We start from the raw sequence: 13,683 nt of genomic DNA, 5'->3' as shown, positions 1-13,683 counted from the left end.
AAATGTTATGAAAAAACGGCGACATCTACGGCAGAATGTCTAAGTTTGTTGAGAAATAGTTTCTCTTTCAATCGACAGATAGCACTAAAAATTGAGCGCCGTAATCGACAAATATTTTTCCCTCTTAATTTTAATATCAAAATATATATTTAGAATTAATAATTTAACACTACCAGTCTCGCGTTGGAGATAACGCCAAAAAGAATACATACTCCGAGTCAGCAGTTCTGACTGATCAGCAAAAAAATATATCTATCTTATCTTGTTGGTTTGAGGAGAAATTCCCCGATACATAAATGTGCTACCTAATATATCTAACCATTGTCTGCAAAGGATTAATATTAGGAGCGTGCAGATAATCCGAAATTCGAATTTTGTTTCGCTTACTCGAGGCCATTATTTGAGATTTACCAGTAAATCGACTTACCACTTATCACCCCTAATTAATAGTTCCATAAATTTTATTTACACTTTGATTTTAAGAAAACATTATTTAAACATAGAAATTATTTGCAAACAAATATATTTGCGATATTAAAATTCTAACATTACATAACAAATATAGTCGAAGGTGGAGAAGAAAATAAATGAAATTGAAAAATTATGATCTTTTATTAATGAGATCTGTTTTTCATATGTACATTCATTGTACCCTAAACCTTATTTTATCATTCACAATATTCTTAGTTTAGAAATTATTCCTTCCTCGTAAGCATGTGCTTTTTCTTTACATTTCTGACACAGTAAATGTATATGCAAAAATTCATGTCAGATTTAAAAAAAAAACACAGCATAAAGACAGCACAGGAATGCTCAAAATACTTCTTGTTACAAAATCAGGTTCGCGCAATCGACGTCGAGCAAGCTTACCAACGATTCTTGATCACATATATTTTGTAGTATTACATCCTTCTATTATGTTCGTATGCCCATTAATTCTTGTTATCTTGGTATACCATGCAAATGGTATATAAATAAAATTATGGTTTATTTTACGAACACGTAAAAAAAAATTACTTTTCAAGTAAAATAAATTCTCTTAATGTCAATTGAGACCAGAAGATTTTAGAAATGCATATAAACCTAGAGCCAAAATTGTTACTACCGTGATAGTTTTATAATTTCTAATACAATACGGTATTCTCGATGCCGGTTTCACAATTTTAAGTTGACGTAGCCTCTCTCTTTCTTGACGAATCGCTTCCGCTTTTCTTATCCACTCTTGTTCTTTACACCTTCTCTTCCGATCGTATTCTGTAACGTCGTTACTTATAGATTCGGGAGGATACTGACGATATAAATTTGTTGCTTTGATCAAAAGCGTTTCAAAAGGCAAATCGTCTGGCAACTATAAATAAAAATAATTTTCGCGTGAACTACTTGAGATCGAATAAAATTTTATTTACATGTAACCAGTGCAAAACGGTACTCACGGTACACAAAACTTTATGTGTATGACCCATGTCGGGCGTAGTATTAAAAATTTCTGTTGCTCTATGCGCTACAATCACAGTGCTTAGGTAAAGAGGCATTAATGGAGGACTGCAGAGAAAGTAATCGAACAATCTATGTAACAACTTTCTATTTTCCGCATATTTGTGCGCATACCATGTCGTGTACTCTGCCAATGCAAAGTGTGGAAATAACTCTACGCTATAACATAAAACAGTTTTAATATCTATAAATGTCTCATGCGTAAATATAAAAATTACATGCTTATTCTTATACTAACTTTTCCAAGTGTTCCAATAAAGTGGGATGCACTCTCTCCAAGAGTGCAAATATATAAAATAACTCTTGACTTACTTTCTCCATCGTTCTTTCCATAAATCTTTCTAGGAATTCTAACGAGATACCCTCAAGTACATTCAAAGCCTTTTCTAAACCCATAACAAGTAGAACAGTTGCGGCTATGTCGTTATATCCCTGGTAGTAACTGGGTACGTATTATTTTATTTTGTATTATCTACGTGTCTAGAAATAATGTTTCTCTATGTATCACCAGACAGCATTTAAATACAGAATGCTCTCTGGTACAATAAAGAAATAAATGGTACTGACTTTAACATAGAATGTTTGTGAAGAACCCAGCACATTAATTGTGTCAACTGTTCGTGAAAATGATCCATTTCGTGTTGCGTAGCATTTTGAGAAATATGGCTCCCACTACGAGCGACATCCTTCAATATTTGTTGATAAACTTCGTTTGGTATAAGATTGTGTATCGTTTCTAATCCATTTATTGAAAAAATACTTTCTTCTGGCAGTCTTAGAAGTTTTGGCCACAGAACCCTTCGTATATCATCTACAGATCATCTTCGTGATTTTAAGATTTAATTGCATATTACAACATTATTTTCAATAAGGAATCGATAATATTAAATCTGATAATTTACATGCACGAATTTTACTCTGTTTAATTATCTTTGTTAGAGAAAATGCGCAGGTAGATTATCATGTATCGTTAACACGGAAATTCCTTATTGATAACAATAGATTAGCCTATCAATAAAATACCATTAACAAGCCCCTCGCTACTGCAACCCAGTAGCCTAAGTTCTCCTAATGTCAAGTTCGGATTATCAACGCTCCCTCGAATAACGCTTATTTTCATCCGTTCCCTATCCATCAGTGTCTCTGTGCTATCAAAATCACCTTCTAATAAACTATTATCGTCTTCACTGTTTAACACACCTGACGAACTAAGATCCGCGATATCGGGTATTCGCGGTATAACGTTATCGTACCATGCCCTTGTGGAATTTGACATTTTTACGAGCGGGACATCACTTTCGGAATCCGAGTCTCTATCTACTTTCACTGTTTCGTTTACATTTCTTCGTCTGACTTTCAGGTTATGTTTTTCAATAGAAACTGCCATTTTCGTGGGTGTCACTGGGTCACTGGAATCTTCGTCCACAGATTTTTCCTCTTCGTGGAAACGTTTCATAGTACAAAAAATTTAAGAACAATTCCCGAAATTTAGAACCGAACAACAATCTGACAAGATTGTCAAGAATGACAAGCATCGATCACCGTTACTCGCTCGAAAAGGAATAACCGATTAATCGAAACCAAGCAGCGCGATTCGAGCTAACATGACGTGTACCGTGACGTGGCCCATTGTTTCGTCACAAATTAGGTACAGAATAGATATAAGATATATTTGGCTCGAACGTTTACACGTTTTAAATTGTACGTGCACTGTAGTAAGTGGCAATTCAACCAGAGATGCCAGATTCAGCACCCGGTGCCCTACTCACACATGGAAGATCACGCGTACGTGAGCTCGTGGAGTTTCGGAAAGTCGACAAAGGCAAACTGACACATGCCCTCTTTCTCGATTATTCCGAAGCTGCCCGAAGTAATTTCGGACCGCCTCGTGGGAGTCGAGAGAGGCAGGCTCACATTTGCCTTCTCGCTCTGAAATCCGACCTCCCGTCTACGGCATACGATTCGGAATCTCGACTGCCCAGGTATTTCTATTTGCCTTTCCGAGAGTTCATTACTGAACTCTGCAAATTACTCCTAGTTTCTATTTGCCTCAGATGACCTCTGATGACCAGTGCTGACAAAAGTACAGAACTCCCGACAACTTTTGACACCATACAGCGACTGTTACTGACTGCTCCTGATTACTGCTTGCCTCCGCTGGACTCTGCTGACCATCGCTTATATTTCTGACAACTTATAACGATTACTACTGACTTCTGCTAACCTCTGTTGGTCTTTGCTGATCTCTGCCAGCGTGTGCTTGTCTCTGCTGAACTTTCCTGGCCTCTGCCGAACGCTACTGACCACTGCAGGTATTTCTGATAATGTATAACGATTAATACTTACTACTGCATGCTCCTACAAGTCTCTGCTTGTCTTTGCAGGTTTCTGCTTGCCTGTGCATACCTTTGCTGCCCTCTGCTGAACACTGCTGACCACCCCTGATGCTTCTGACATCGTATAACAATTACTACATGCTACTGTTCGCACCTGCTGATCTCTGCTGGCCTCTACTGACCGCCGCTTATATTTCTGACAACGTATAACGATTACTACTGACTTCTGCCTGCCTCCGCTGGTCTCTGCTGGCCTCTGCTGACCACTCCTGTTACTTCTGACAACGTATAACGATTACGACTGGCTACTGTCAGCCTCTCTCAGCCTCTGCTGACCTCTGCTGACCACCCCTGATGCTTCTGGCAACGTATAACGATTACAACTTGCTACTGCTTGCCCCTGCTAGTCTCTGCATGCCTCTGCATCCCTCTGCTGACCTCTGCTGACCACGCTGACCTTTGTTAACAACTTCTAACATGATGTACATCTATTAAAACTTTGTATAATGTAAATCTATGACAATAAATGATATAATTTCAAAGAATTCTATGTGTTCTCATCACTTTTACCTTTCTTTTCCTCTCCCCATTATTCCCTTAGTTATAAGAAACCGTTTCTCTACTTAAAACTGGAATTCCAAAGTGCCCGGAGCGTTTTCTGAAAACCACTTTCGAAACTGGGTCAAGGCCAAATCCTGATTCCCAAAGCGCCCGGAATTTTTCTAAGATTCGATGGCCTTGACCTACTTTCGAAATTCGGTCAAGGCCATCCGGATTTCCAAGTTGGCCCGAAGATTTCTAAAATTTCGAATGGCCTTGACCTACTTTCGAAATTGGGTCAAGGCCATCCGGATTTCCAAGTTGGCCCGAAGATTTCTAAAATTTCGAATGGCCTTGACCCACTTTCGAAATTGGGTCAAGGCCAAATCCGGATTCTCAAAGCGCCCGAAATTTTTCTGAGATTTGATGGCCTTGACCCAATTTCGAAAGTGGGTCAAGGCCATCCGGATTTCCAAAGTGCCCGGAATTTTTCTAAGATTCGAATGGCCTTGACCCACTTTCGAAACTGGGCCAAGGTCAAGGTCAAATTCGGATTTCCAAAGTTCCCGGAACATTTCTAAAATGCTGGTGAACTTGCGAAGAAGGTGGTACGCATCTTATAGGTAAGAGAATGATTTGGAGAGGAAAAGGACGGTAAAAAATGATGAGAATACATTGAATACTTTGAAATTATATCATTTATTGTCATAGATTTACATTATACAAAACTTTAATACATATAAACATATTATATTATATTACATCATGTCACAAGTTGTCAGCAACGGTCAGCAGTGGTCAGCGATGGTCAGCTGACGTCGGGAGATGTTGGCAGAGGCCAGCTTAGGTCGGGAGATGCTGGGAGAAGTCAGCAGAGGCTGGCAGTAGCCAGTAGTAATCGTTGTACGTTGCCAGAAATATAAGCGGTGGTCAGCAGTGGTCAGCAGTGATCAGCAGAGGCCAACGGAGGCCAACGGAGGCATGCAGAGGCAAGTAGAGTCCAGCAGGGGCAGGCAGTAGCAAGTTGTAATCGTTATACGTTGTTAGAAGTATCAGGAGTGGTCAGCAGCGGTCAGCAGAGGCCAGCGGAGGCAGGCAGAAGTCAGTAGTAATCGTTATACGTTGTCAGAAATTCCAGAAGTGGTCAGCAGCAGTCAGCAGAGGCTGGGAGAGACTAACAGTAGCCAGTCGTAATCGTTATACGTTGTCAGAAATTCCAGGAGTGGTCAGCAGCGGTCAGCAGAGGCCAGTGGAGACCTGTTGACGGGAGGTCGGATATTAGTTGTTCAAGAGCGAGAAGGGAAGTGTGAGCCTTTCTCTCTCAATTCCCACGAGACGGTCCGAACTTACTTTGGGCAACTTCGGAGAATCGAGAAAGAGTGCATGCGTCATTTTGCCTTTGTCGGGTTTCCGAAACTCCACGAGCTCACGTACGCGTGATCTGACATAGTGTGAGAGAGCACCCTCGGTGCCTTTCTGGCATCTCTGCTGGCATCTCTGAATTCAACCAGACTTTTAAGTGCTACCAGACGACAGACTGGTGCTCGTAGAAAATTGCCCCTCCACTTACGTACACTTCGGCAAACTTCGACAAAGTTGAAGTATTTGAATGCTATTTATTTAGTGTGCTTTTCTAATTGTGTTCTCTGTTTATAACAGATTCTAAAAATATTTTCTATCTGTTAACTCTACGTGCAAAAAATAAAGTATATTAACGCGCTAACTGCTATGCCAGTTTTTCTTGACTAGGTTTATCCTCGACTATTTTTCAAATTACAATGTGACAAACAGGTAGAAATATTCAATAGCTCAACGACGTACATACAAAATATATCTGGGGACTTTAAACACAGAATTCTGGGGTCCCCGAGCATTCGGTGTTAATTCTAATATTATCGATTCAGAACAGAATAAGATTACAACGCTACTGGCGGTAAGAATTAAGACGAACTGCTTCAAAAAGTATTCCATGTTCTATAATATAGTAGTGGAAGATCTCATACTCGGTCATCGTATCGTAGTAACGAGAGATAGAAACGATCGCGAGTAACGTAACAGTAAAGTTATTCCATTTTGCAATTAAAGCTAACAATTTGCTTTGAGACGTATTAATTTGAATCGGTATAATGGCTGGACTAGCAAGTACTACATACAATTTAATTTTTAAAAGGACCTCTGCGCTTGTCTTTACCATAATGGTAACCAGTTTCTTCTTTGAGCGAGTGCTCGATGTCTCTACAGACAATGTATTTGAGAACGTCAATAAAGGGGTTTGTATAAATTAAATTCACGTTTAAAGATTTTTATAGTATATCGTGTAAATTAGCAATTTATTTAAGGAACGTGCTTAAATGGTTTTCTATCGCATATCGAATTGTTCAAATTCATCGATTATTACGTTAAATAATTTTGTTAAACAAGTTAATAGTGTAAGTTTTGCATAAAAAAACATGTACGTTATATGCAATTAGTGCCGTAGTTTTTTACAAACAATACTAAATTGTATGTTAAAACGGGATTGCATAACAGGGAGATTATTTTGCTTAGAAAATGACTAAACTTTTCGGAATAACACTGGTGGTAATTTTTGTTTCAGAAACTGTGGAAAGATATCGAGCATAAATATGTAAAATAGGTGGAAAATGTTATCTAGTTTATATTAGATATTCACATATAATTTATATTAAATAGGTACATTATATTGTTATAATTATGTGAATAAAGAACAGTCTTAAACACAATATTATTTTTTAACTTTTATACACAATATGTATTTATTATTAATATATATAGCTACTACTTATATGATAGTCACCAAACATCTTTCGTTAAAACGGTTCAATAAAACGACCAGAAAACAGTGTTGTATGTGTTACAGAGTCGACGATTAGAAACAGAAATGGTCTATTGAATTTGATGTCATTATTCCAAGATGAAAGGGGCACGAATCCAATTTCTGTTACGATAAGTATTTATTAAAAACACAACATATATAAATTCTAAATGTTTTAAGGAAATTAAGAAAAAAGTTTTCTTTAAAATACCTGTATCAGCTACAGCTAATGTTCCATCTTCGTCTACTTCTATTTTCACATTTTGAAATATACTTGCCACCTTCAGAGAACCATTGGATACAATGTTTGTTAAATTTACATCAGATTTAAATATACTCTCAATACCCAACTAAAATAAAACATTGTTTGCAATATTTGACAGTACTCCTATTCTGAATCAAGTTTAAGTTAGAATTATAACAGAACTCACGTGTTGTATTGTAGGTACTAAATTGAGACTGTTCTCGATAGTAAATTTGGGAAGGTAAATGGTAGCATCTCTTTCCTTTAAATTTGCTAACATCACGGAAACGGGAACAGTGGCTAAATCTTTAGATAATATTCGAAGATATGGATCATTTTCTTTTCTGTTTGGCATTAACAGCAACATAAATGTTTTGTTATCCTGAAATATTAATATGCTCGTGTTATGAAAGTTACAGTGTCTCACATAAAGTTACAATGACTATGACTGATACGTTTTTCGTACCGAGTATGGAATTTCGAGAACTTCCGCATCGATTGAAGATATCTGAGCGTATCTGTACGTAGATTCGTGTATCATGAAGTTGATGTTTCGACATTCACCATTTGGTGTATAGAAGCAATATAGTTTCGTTTTCTTCTTGTTGAACGATTTTAACCAATGCCCTCTAAAGTAAATGACCGAAGTTAATACTAAACGTGTGTCAGCTTGAATACTGTTCACCAAGGGCGAGGAAATTTTATTGCGCGATGCCTGACGAACCCAGTCATTAATAATGGCCGCGGCACTTCGAGTATCCGCAAAGTTTATACTTTGGACATCACCTTTGTAATGCAACTGTAAAGTGTTTCTATAGCTATCCAGCACGTTAAAATTCTTATCTACCCACAGGCAGGTCGCTATATCAATTTCTGTACCATTTTCATTCCTCTGTAAAAATAAAAAACGTGTTGCGCATATAATGAAACCTACCGGAAGTCAAACCTGGAATCAATTTTTATCAAAAGTTCTTAATGGTACGAATTTTGTTTCTCATAAAAATGTTACGACACCAGGTATTCTTTTAAGGGGTACGACCAAATATTTATTCAAAAATAGTATCAAATGACGACTCTTCTTATTTTTCTATCCATCAAAAAAAAATCACAAAAAACGCTTCATTTCAGGTTTTTACAGTGGTCTTACCCTTTAAATGAAAAGTATAAGCTTTAACAAAATTAAAGAAGAATTAGTCGTTTCGATTAAAATTTACAAATTTATAAATAGACAAATTTGCAGATAAGTTTGTTGACCTACCTTTAAAGATTTCAAAACAAGTTTCGTAATTTCTCTTCTCCTCAACTCGTTTTCCGGTAATCGTAGAACCGAAATTATTTCTCTTTTCGTTTCTTCGTTTGCACCATCCGAAAGCATCGTCAAAGCTGTTTTAATGCTCGCAGGCGACGACACTAGATTTCCTTCGTATTTTTTGTTCAAGACCTGAGGAACGAGAACATATTCGATACTTCATTTATTATGAAAAATCATAAACAGAGTTAGTATACGAATTAATTTAAAAATGGTTATTCGTTATTTAAAAATAAAATTTGTCCGTCTCTGCTTACCTGTGAAAAGTACATGTTGAAGAGGTTGTTCCGATCTTCGGCATTCAAGCCTGCCTGCAAGGTTGAGTCTAGAAATATGTTCACGTTAATATCGTGCATGGATGCATTTATTCGTTTAATGGAAAATGGTTGCTAAGAGAAAAGATCGTTATATCGCGTTGAACACACGTTGAAAATCATTTTTCTTTTTCACGGTGTTCTGGAAGAAATAGAAATTAGCGATAGCCTCGAACATACTTAACGAAACAAGTTCAGACAGAGTTTCTAGGATTTCGGAATAACATCGTTAGGATTACCGAGATTCCAGGTGTAGGTGTCAACGTAAGCAAATGTAAGAGGCTTGGATAAATTCATGGAGAAAACTATAAGAAACAAAAACACAAACTTCTGGCTAAAAACTTTGACACTATCTATGGATATTCTAAAGATAAAATTTCTATTAGAATATTATTGCTTATAGTTGATAATTATTCGAGACAGTGAAAACATAAATTAACGGCGTTAATAATCTTTACATGTGGAATTTCTATGTTACAGTTAAGTCTGTTACATTCAATTCGAATTTGGACGAGAAGCAGTAAGTATCGTCTAGAGAAGAGTTAAATTGAATGTAATTAGAAGAAGACAAGGAAAGGGTAGATACGCGAAGGCAAGCGTTTGTTCCAGTCGGTTCACCAATTATTCCCAAAAATTTGCACAGCCATATCGAGGTAATAGATTAACCTGCAACCGATACTGCTGGGCCAAATTTAGATGGAAAGTCCTGCATCGAGTTAGGGCTTAAAGGGCTGCCCTCTTGTCTAGGTTCCATCATTTTGCCTACGTAGAGGATCGTTCCTGTAGATTCGTCTTCGATGTAAAACATAAACGGATGATTCGCGTGGAACGTTTCTTCCCCGATTTTATTTCCGACATCGATCTCTAAAACAAAAGATAAAAACGCCTCCGTGAGCGTAAGAGGCATCTACTCGCATAGGTGGAATAAAAAATATCATCTACCAGTGGCCGCGTAAGCCGTAGTTCCCTTTTCATTCACTTCTATACCAGTCTTTTGCAAAATGTCCGAAACTTTCAGGTGTCTGGAAGTTCGTTTGGTGCGAGCTATACCCGTCAACGTCGCCGTGTCGTCGAAAATGTCGCGGATACCGAGCTGTTCGACGAAACAGACGGAAACAATACCATCTCGTTAAATTGTTGGTATTTGATTATTCGAATACTTAACTATTCAAAAACATAATTGTACCAAAACTCTGATTTACAGAAAGATCGATTTGCGCGAAGCATACCTCGCGTAGCACGGATTCCAAATGGCTGGTGAATTCGAATTTGAATTTCGGAATGGAAACATCGACGATTAAATTTTGCATAAGCCACACGTATCGAGTCAGCACGAACGGGGTGATTGCATTTACGAGCTTATCCATTCCGTTCCTAGTACGCGGCAACAGGAGATACATGGCGAACTTGTGCCCCTAGCATTGATTAAGAAAAGATATTAAAGTAAAGTAGATCATAAAATACGAAACATATGGAATAAGATTCAACGTACGTCGTACGGTATACGTAGAATTTTCGCGTCCAGCTCAGGAGACTCGGAATAATAGAAGCGTTTAGTGACATGCATAAATGGTACATTCACGATTGCATTGTCGGCTGTGTAAAACGGTCCTGTACGAGTACTTTCCGGATTGAAGTATTTGCGACGCCACGATCCTTTGAAGAAGAGCGCGTTCATAATGAGCATCAGCGAATTCTTCACGTTGTTTTCTGGAAAAGAAACAGAATCTGAATTCGATGGTATTTCATTAGATTGCATTGAATTTGCAGCTATTTCTTAAGAAGAAAATTAAAACTTATCGTTCTTTCTATCTTCTGAACAGACGTTATCCTTACCGTCATCTATCATCTTATCGATGTTACCATCGGTCAGGTTGCTAACCCAATGGTTTATTGACTGGACCAACGGACCCGCCTCGGTAAAATTCGCGTTGACCACGTCGGTATTGTAAAAGGTCTTCACGATCGCCTCGTATCGCTGTCTGGTCAGAATGTTCGAGTCGACGTACATTCGCGTTCCGATGTTCAACGTGTACGCCGGTGAACTTGCCTGCAAGAAAGTCGAAGCACATTGATTTTCAAGCTGGTGAAAAGGATGACGCGTATGTTTCAGAACGTTTACCTGGAGCGAATGCAAAGTCGTGGAAAACCTTTCTCTGGTAGCTGCTCGAGTAACGGGCAGCTGCATCGCGCTGGCAAGCTCGTGTGCAGTTTCATCCTGGGCGCCTTCGTACAGCAATACCAACGCGATCTTCAGAGATATGGGCGATACGAGAATATTCCCGGAGTATCTTTTGTTCATGGCCTGCAACAACGCGAAAAGATCATCAAAATGAAAGAAGTTTAGACAATTTCTATACAGGGTGTTCGGCCAACCCTGGGAAAAATTTTAATGGGAGATTCTGGAGGTCAAAATAAGACAAAAATCAAGAATGCCAATTTGTCGATCGAGACTTCGTTAAAAAGTTATTAACGTTTAAAGTTCCGCCTGTAGAACTGCAATCTGCGAACAGCTGCTAGTGGTTCTCACTCAAAAAACTGTAAGGCTGTTGATGAGTCAGTAAGAAGAGTTTCTCATGCTGAGTGAGAGCCACTATCGCGTGCACGCAGCTGTACGCAGATTGCCGTTCTACAGGCGGAACTTTAAACGTTAATAACTTTTTAACGAAGTCTCGATCAACAAATTGGCATTCTTGATTTTCGTCTTATTTTGACCTCCAGAATCTCCCATTAAAATTTTTCCCAGGATTGGTCGAACATCCTGTATGTAAGACAGTGTTTTCCAAAGTGGATGAAGGGGAATTTTATATTCTTATAATATCGTCTTGTATTAAAAAATAATTGTTATAATATTGTCTTAAGCAGAACTGGAATTTCGTGATCGTTACCCTGAGCAGCGTCCAATCGAAAATGTTGAAACGTTCTCCTTGATAAGGCACGAAGTCGTCCAGGTCGTATTCATCGTCGAGGTTCATGATCGAAGGATCGATGTTCTGCGTCACGTTCGAATTAATGGACATATCTCGTAGCAGCTGGGATTTGCATCCTGTCGTCGCGAGAATCGCGATGAACGCGATCGTTGTGTAGCCTAAAATTAATATATCTTTATAAATAGAATTGTAACTTCGTAATTGTACAATTGTTAAACCATTTCGACTCAGATGTACAGTTCGGAAGATATCTCAACCGAATTACATGTTTCTAGAATCTCCGTCTGTCCGTTCCGAGTCTATTAATTTTTTATATTTACAATAAGTTTCAAAATACAAAGGTGAACGCGTTAAAAGAGTACAGACATTTAAAAGTCAATAAACATATCTAAAAAAATTTACATATGTATTTCTGAAACTTTTGGTTAAAAAAAATTCTCAAAGCATTTCCAATTGAAATCCTCCTTAAGACCATTTTCAAGATGGCGCGCAACTTTTTTTCGAAGTATCGTAACTTCGATAATTTAACATGTATCGGTATAAAATTCACAGAAAGTTTCAAGAATACACAGCTTTAGGAATTCCAATAAAATAAACGATTATTTTGTGTATATATCTGATGGAAATCCCACGTTACTCATCCGTAATGATGATCAGGAAGTAGGAAAAGATTCGCCGACCTTTGTCGATAAACAGACCTCGACACGTTTGAACTAACGCTTTCTCATTTCACGGTAATTCAATTTTTCAAGCATAATTTCGACGCTTCGTTTCAAGAAATATTTTTGAAAATGATAGTTGTGTATTTACAGTAATTAAGCAACGAAATATTTTCAAAAATAATATTTTTATAAATACCGAATGTTATTCTAATTATTAAACGTATCGATCAAAACAAGCAAGTTTACGTTTATTCCAAAAGTTGACTCCTTGACTCTCGTTCATGCAAACTGTTTCTTTCTGCATGCATAAAATTGCAATAAAAATAATGTTAATTGATAGACGATTATCGCCTGTCGCTGAGGAGTACCAAAAGCTTTGAAATAAAGGAAGACTCGAAGTACCACTTAACGATATGTATAATAATTATTTTCGTTTCAAGTAAAGTTTTGTATCTGATTGATCGCGATGACATCGTCTTGACGAATGTCAAGAAAAAGGACGCGAACCGCTTGCATGGAAAATAAACAATTTCTTACCCAGCATTTCGTTGTACTTCATCGCGCCGATTCGTGTTGCGCGTAACAATCTTCTGCGCGGCCTGAACGAAAACCGTCTGTCGAGACAATGGTAGAAAATGGCAAAACGGCCTCTGATCTCATCCAACTGTGTTCACCAAACGCAGAACCGGTCGGTCGGCTTGTCCGTCCGTCCGTCCGTTCTTTAGCCCGCGTACAGTTCGCTGGATGAAAGAGAAGATAGCGAAGAGGCAGGGGGAAAGGACGAATCGTCGAGAAAGGAAGAATCGAAGAACGTGACTCACGGTCAAAAAAAATTGTTTCGTATTCAAGTTGCTTATCATTCGCAGCGTGTCGTTCCCGCGAATTTTGGCAAAGAAAGCACCAAACGGTTCAAACGCGGTGAAACTTTCATTTCGCACTGATCGACACAACGAGACTGTTGTTTACTATAAATCGATCGCACTTTCGAACGATGGATGTGACACGAGCGATGTCGATAGGT

General features: G+C 38.1%; 2 protein-coding genes and 1 long non-coding RNA gene across 5 annotated transcripts; 1 reads left to right on the top strand and 2 right to left on the bottom strand.

Moving 5' to 3' along the window:
• Positions 1-593: 593 nt before the first annotated feature.
• Positions 594-3,990, bottom strand: LOC143346311 (TBC1 domain family member 20-like). Of its 3 annotated transcripts, XM_076774304.1 has the most exons (7): positions 3,901-3,990; positions 2,695-3,812; positions 2,518-2,637; positions 2,062-2,305; positions 1,733-1,936; positions 1,434-1,653; positions 594-1,348 (listed from the first exon to the last, which is right to left on the bottom strand). In XM_076774304.1, the coding sequence occupies exons 2-7, from the start codon at positions 2,948-2,950 to the stop codon at positions 1,046-1,048; spliced, it is 1,347 nt and encodes a 448-aa protein (XP_076630419.1). In that variant the 5' UTR covers positions 2,951-3,812; positions 3,901-3,990; the 3' UTR covers positions 594-1,045. The 3 variants fall into 3 exon arrangements, with proteins under 3 accessions (XP_076630419.1, XP_076630417.1, XP_076630418.1); XM_076774302.1 differs by having other exon boundaries at positions 2,518-3,812; positions 3,901-3,988; XM_076774303.1 differs by lacking the exon at positions 3,901-3,990 and having other exon boundaries at positions 2,518-3,838.
• A 1,658-nt stretch (positions 3,991-5,648) lies between these two features.
• LOC143347038 (uncharacterized) lies at positions 5,649-7,111 on the top strand. The gene is made up of 2 exons (XR_013080541.1): positions 5,649-6,640; positions 6,967-7,111. It is a non-coding gene; the product is annotated as an uncharacterized LOC143347038 (long non-coding RNA).
• Positions 7,024-13,592, bottom strand: LOC143347034 (uncharacterized). Its single transcript, XM_076775862.1, has 14 exons — positions 13,200-13,592; positions 11,959-12,158; positions 11,193-11,375; positions 10,907-11,120; positions 10,563-10,780; positions 10,300-10,485; positions 10,013-10,163; positions 9,737-9,934; positions 9,014-9,081; positions 8,706-8,888; positions 7,914-8,339; positions 7,635-7,829; positions 7,415-7,553; positions 7,024-7,326 (listed from the first exon to the last, which is right to left on the bottom strand). Exons 1-14 carry the CDS (start codon positions 13,219-13,221, stop codon positions 7,199-7,201), a joined length of 2,511 nt encoding a protein of 836 aa, XP_076631977.1. The 5' UTR covers positions 13,222-13,592; the 3' UTR covers positions 7,024-7,198.
• Positions 13,593-13,683: the final 91 nt, after the last annotated feature.

The sequence above is a fragment of the Colletes latitarsis genome, chromosome 10 (assembly GCF_051014445.1).
Source record: "Colletes latitarsis isolate SP2378_abdomen chromosome 10, iyColLati1, whole genome shotgun sequence".
NCBI classification, from domain to species: Eukaryota; Metazoa; Arthropoda; class Insecta; order Hymenoptera; family Colletidae; genus Colletes; species Colletes latitarsis.
Note: the sequence above shows the minus strand (reverse complement) of the source record. Positions and strands in the feature narration are given on the sequence as shown.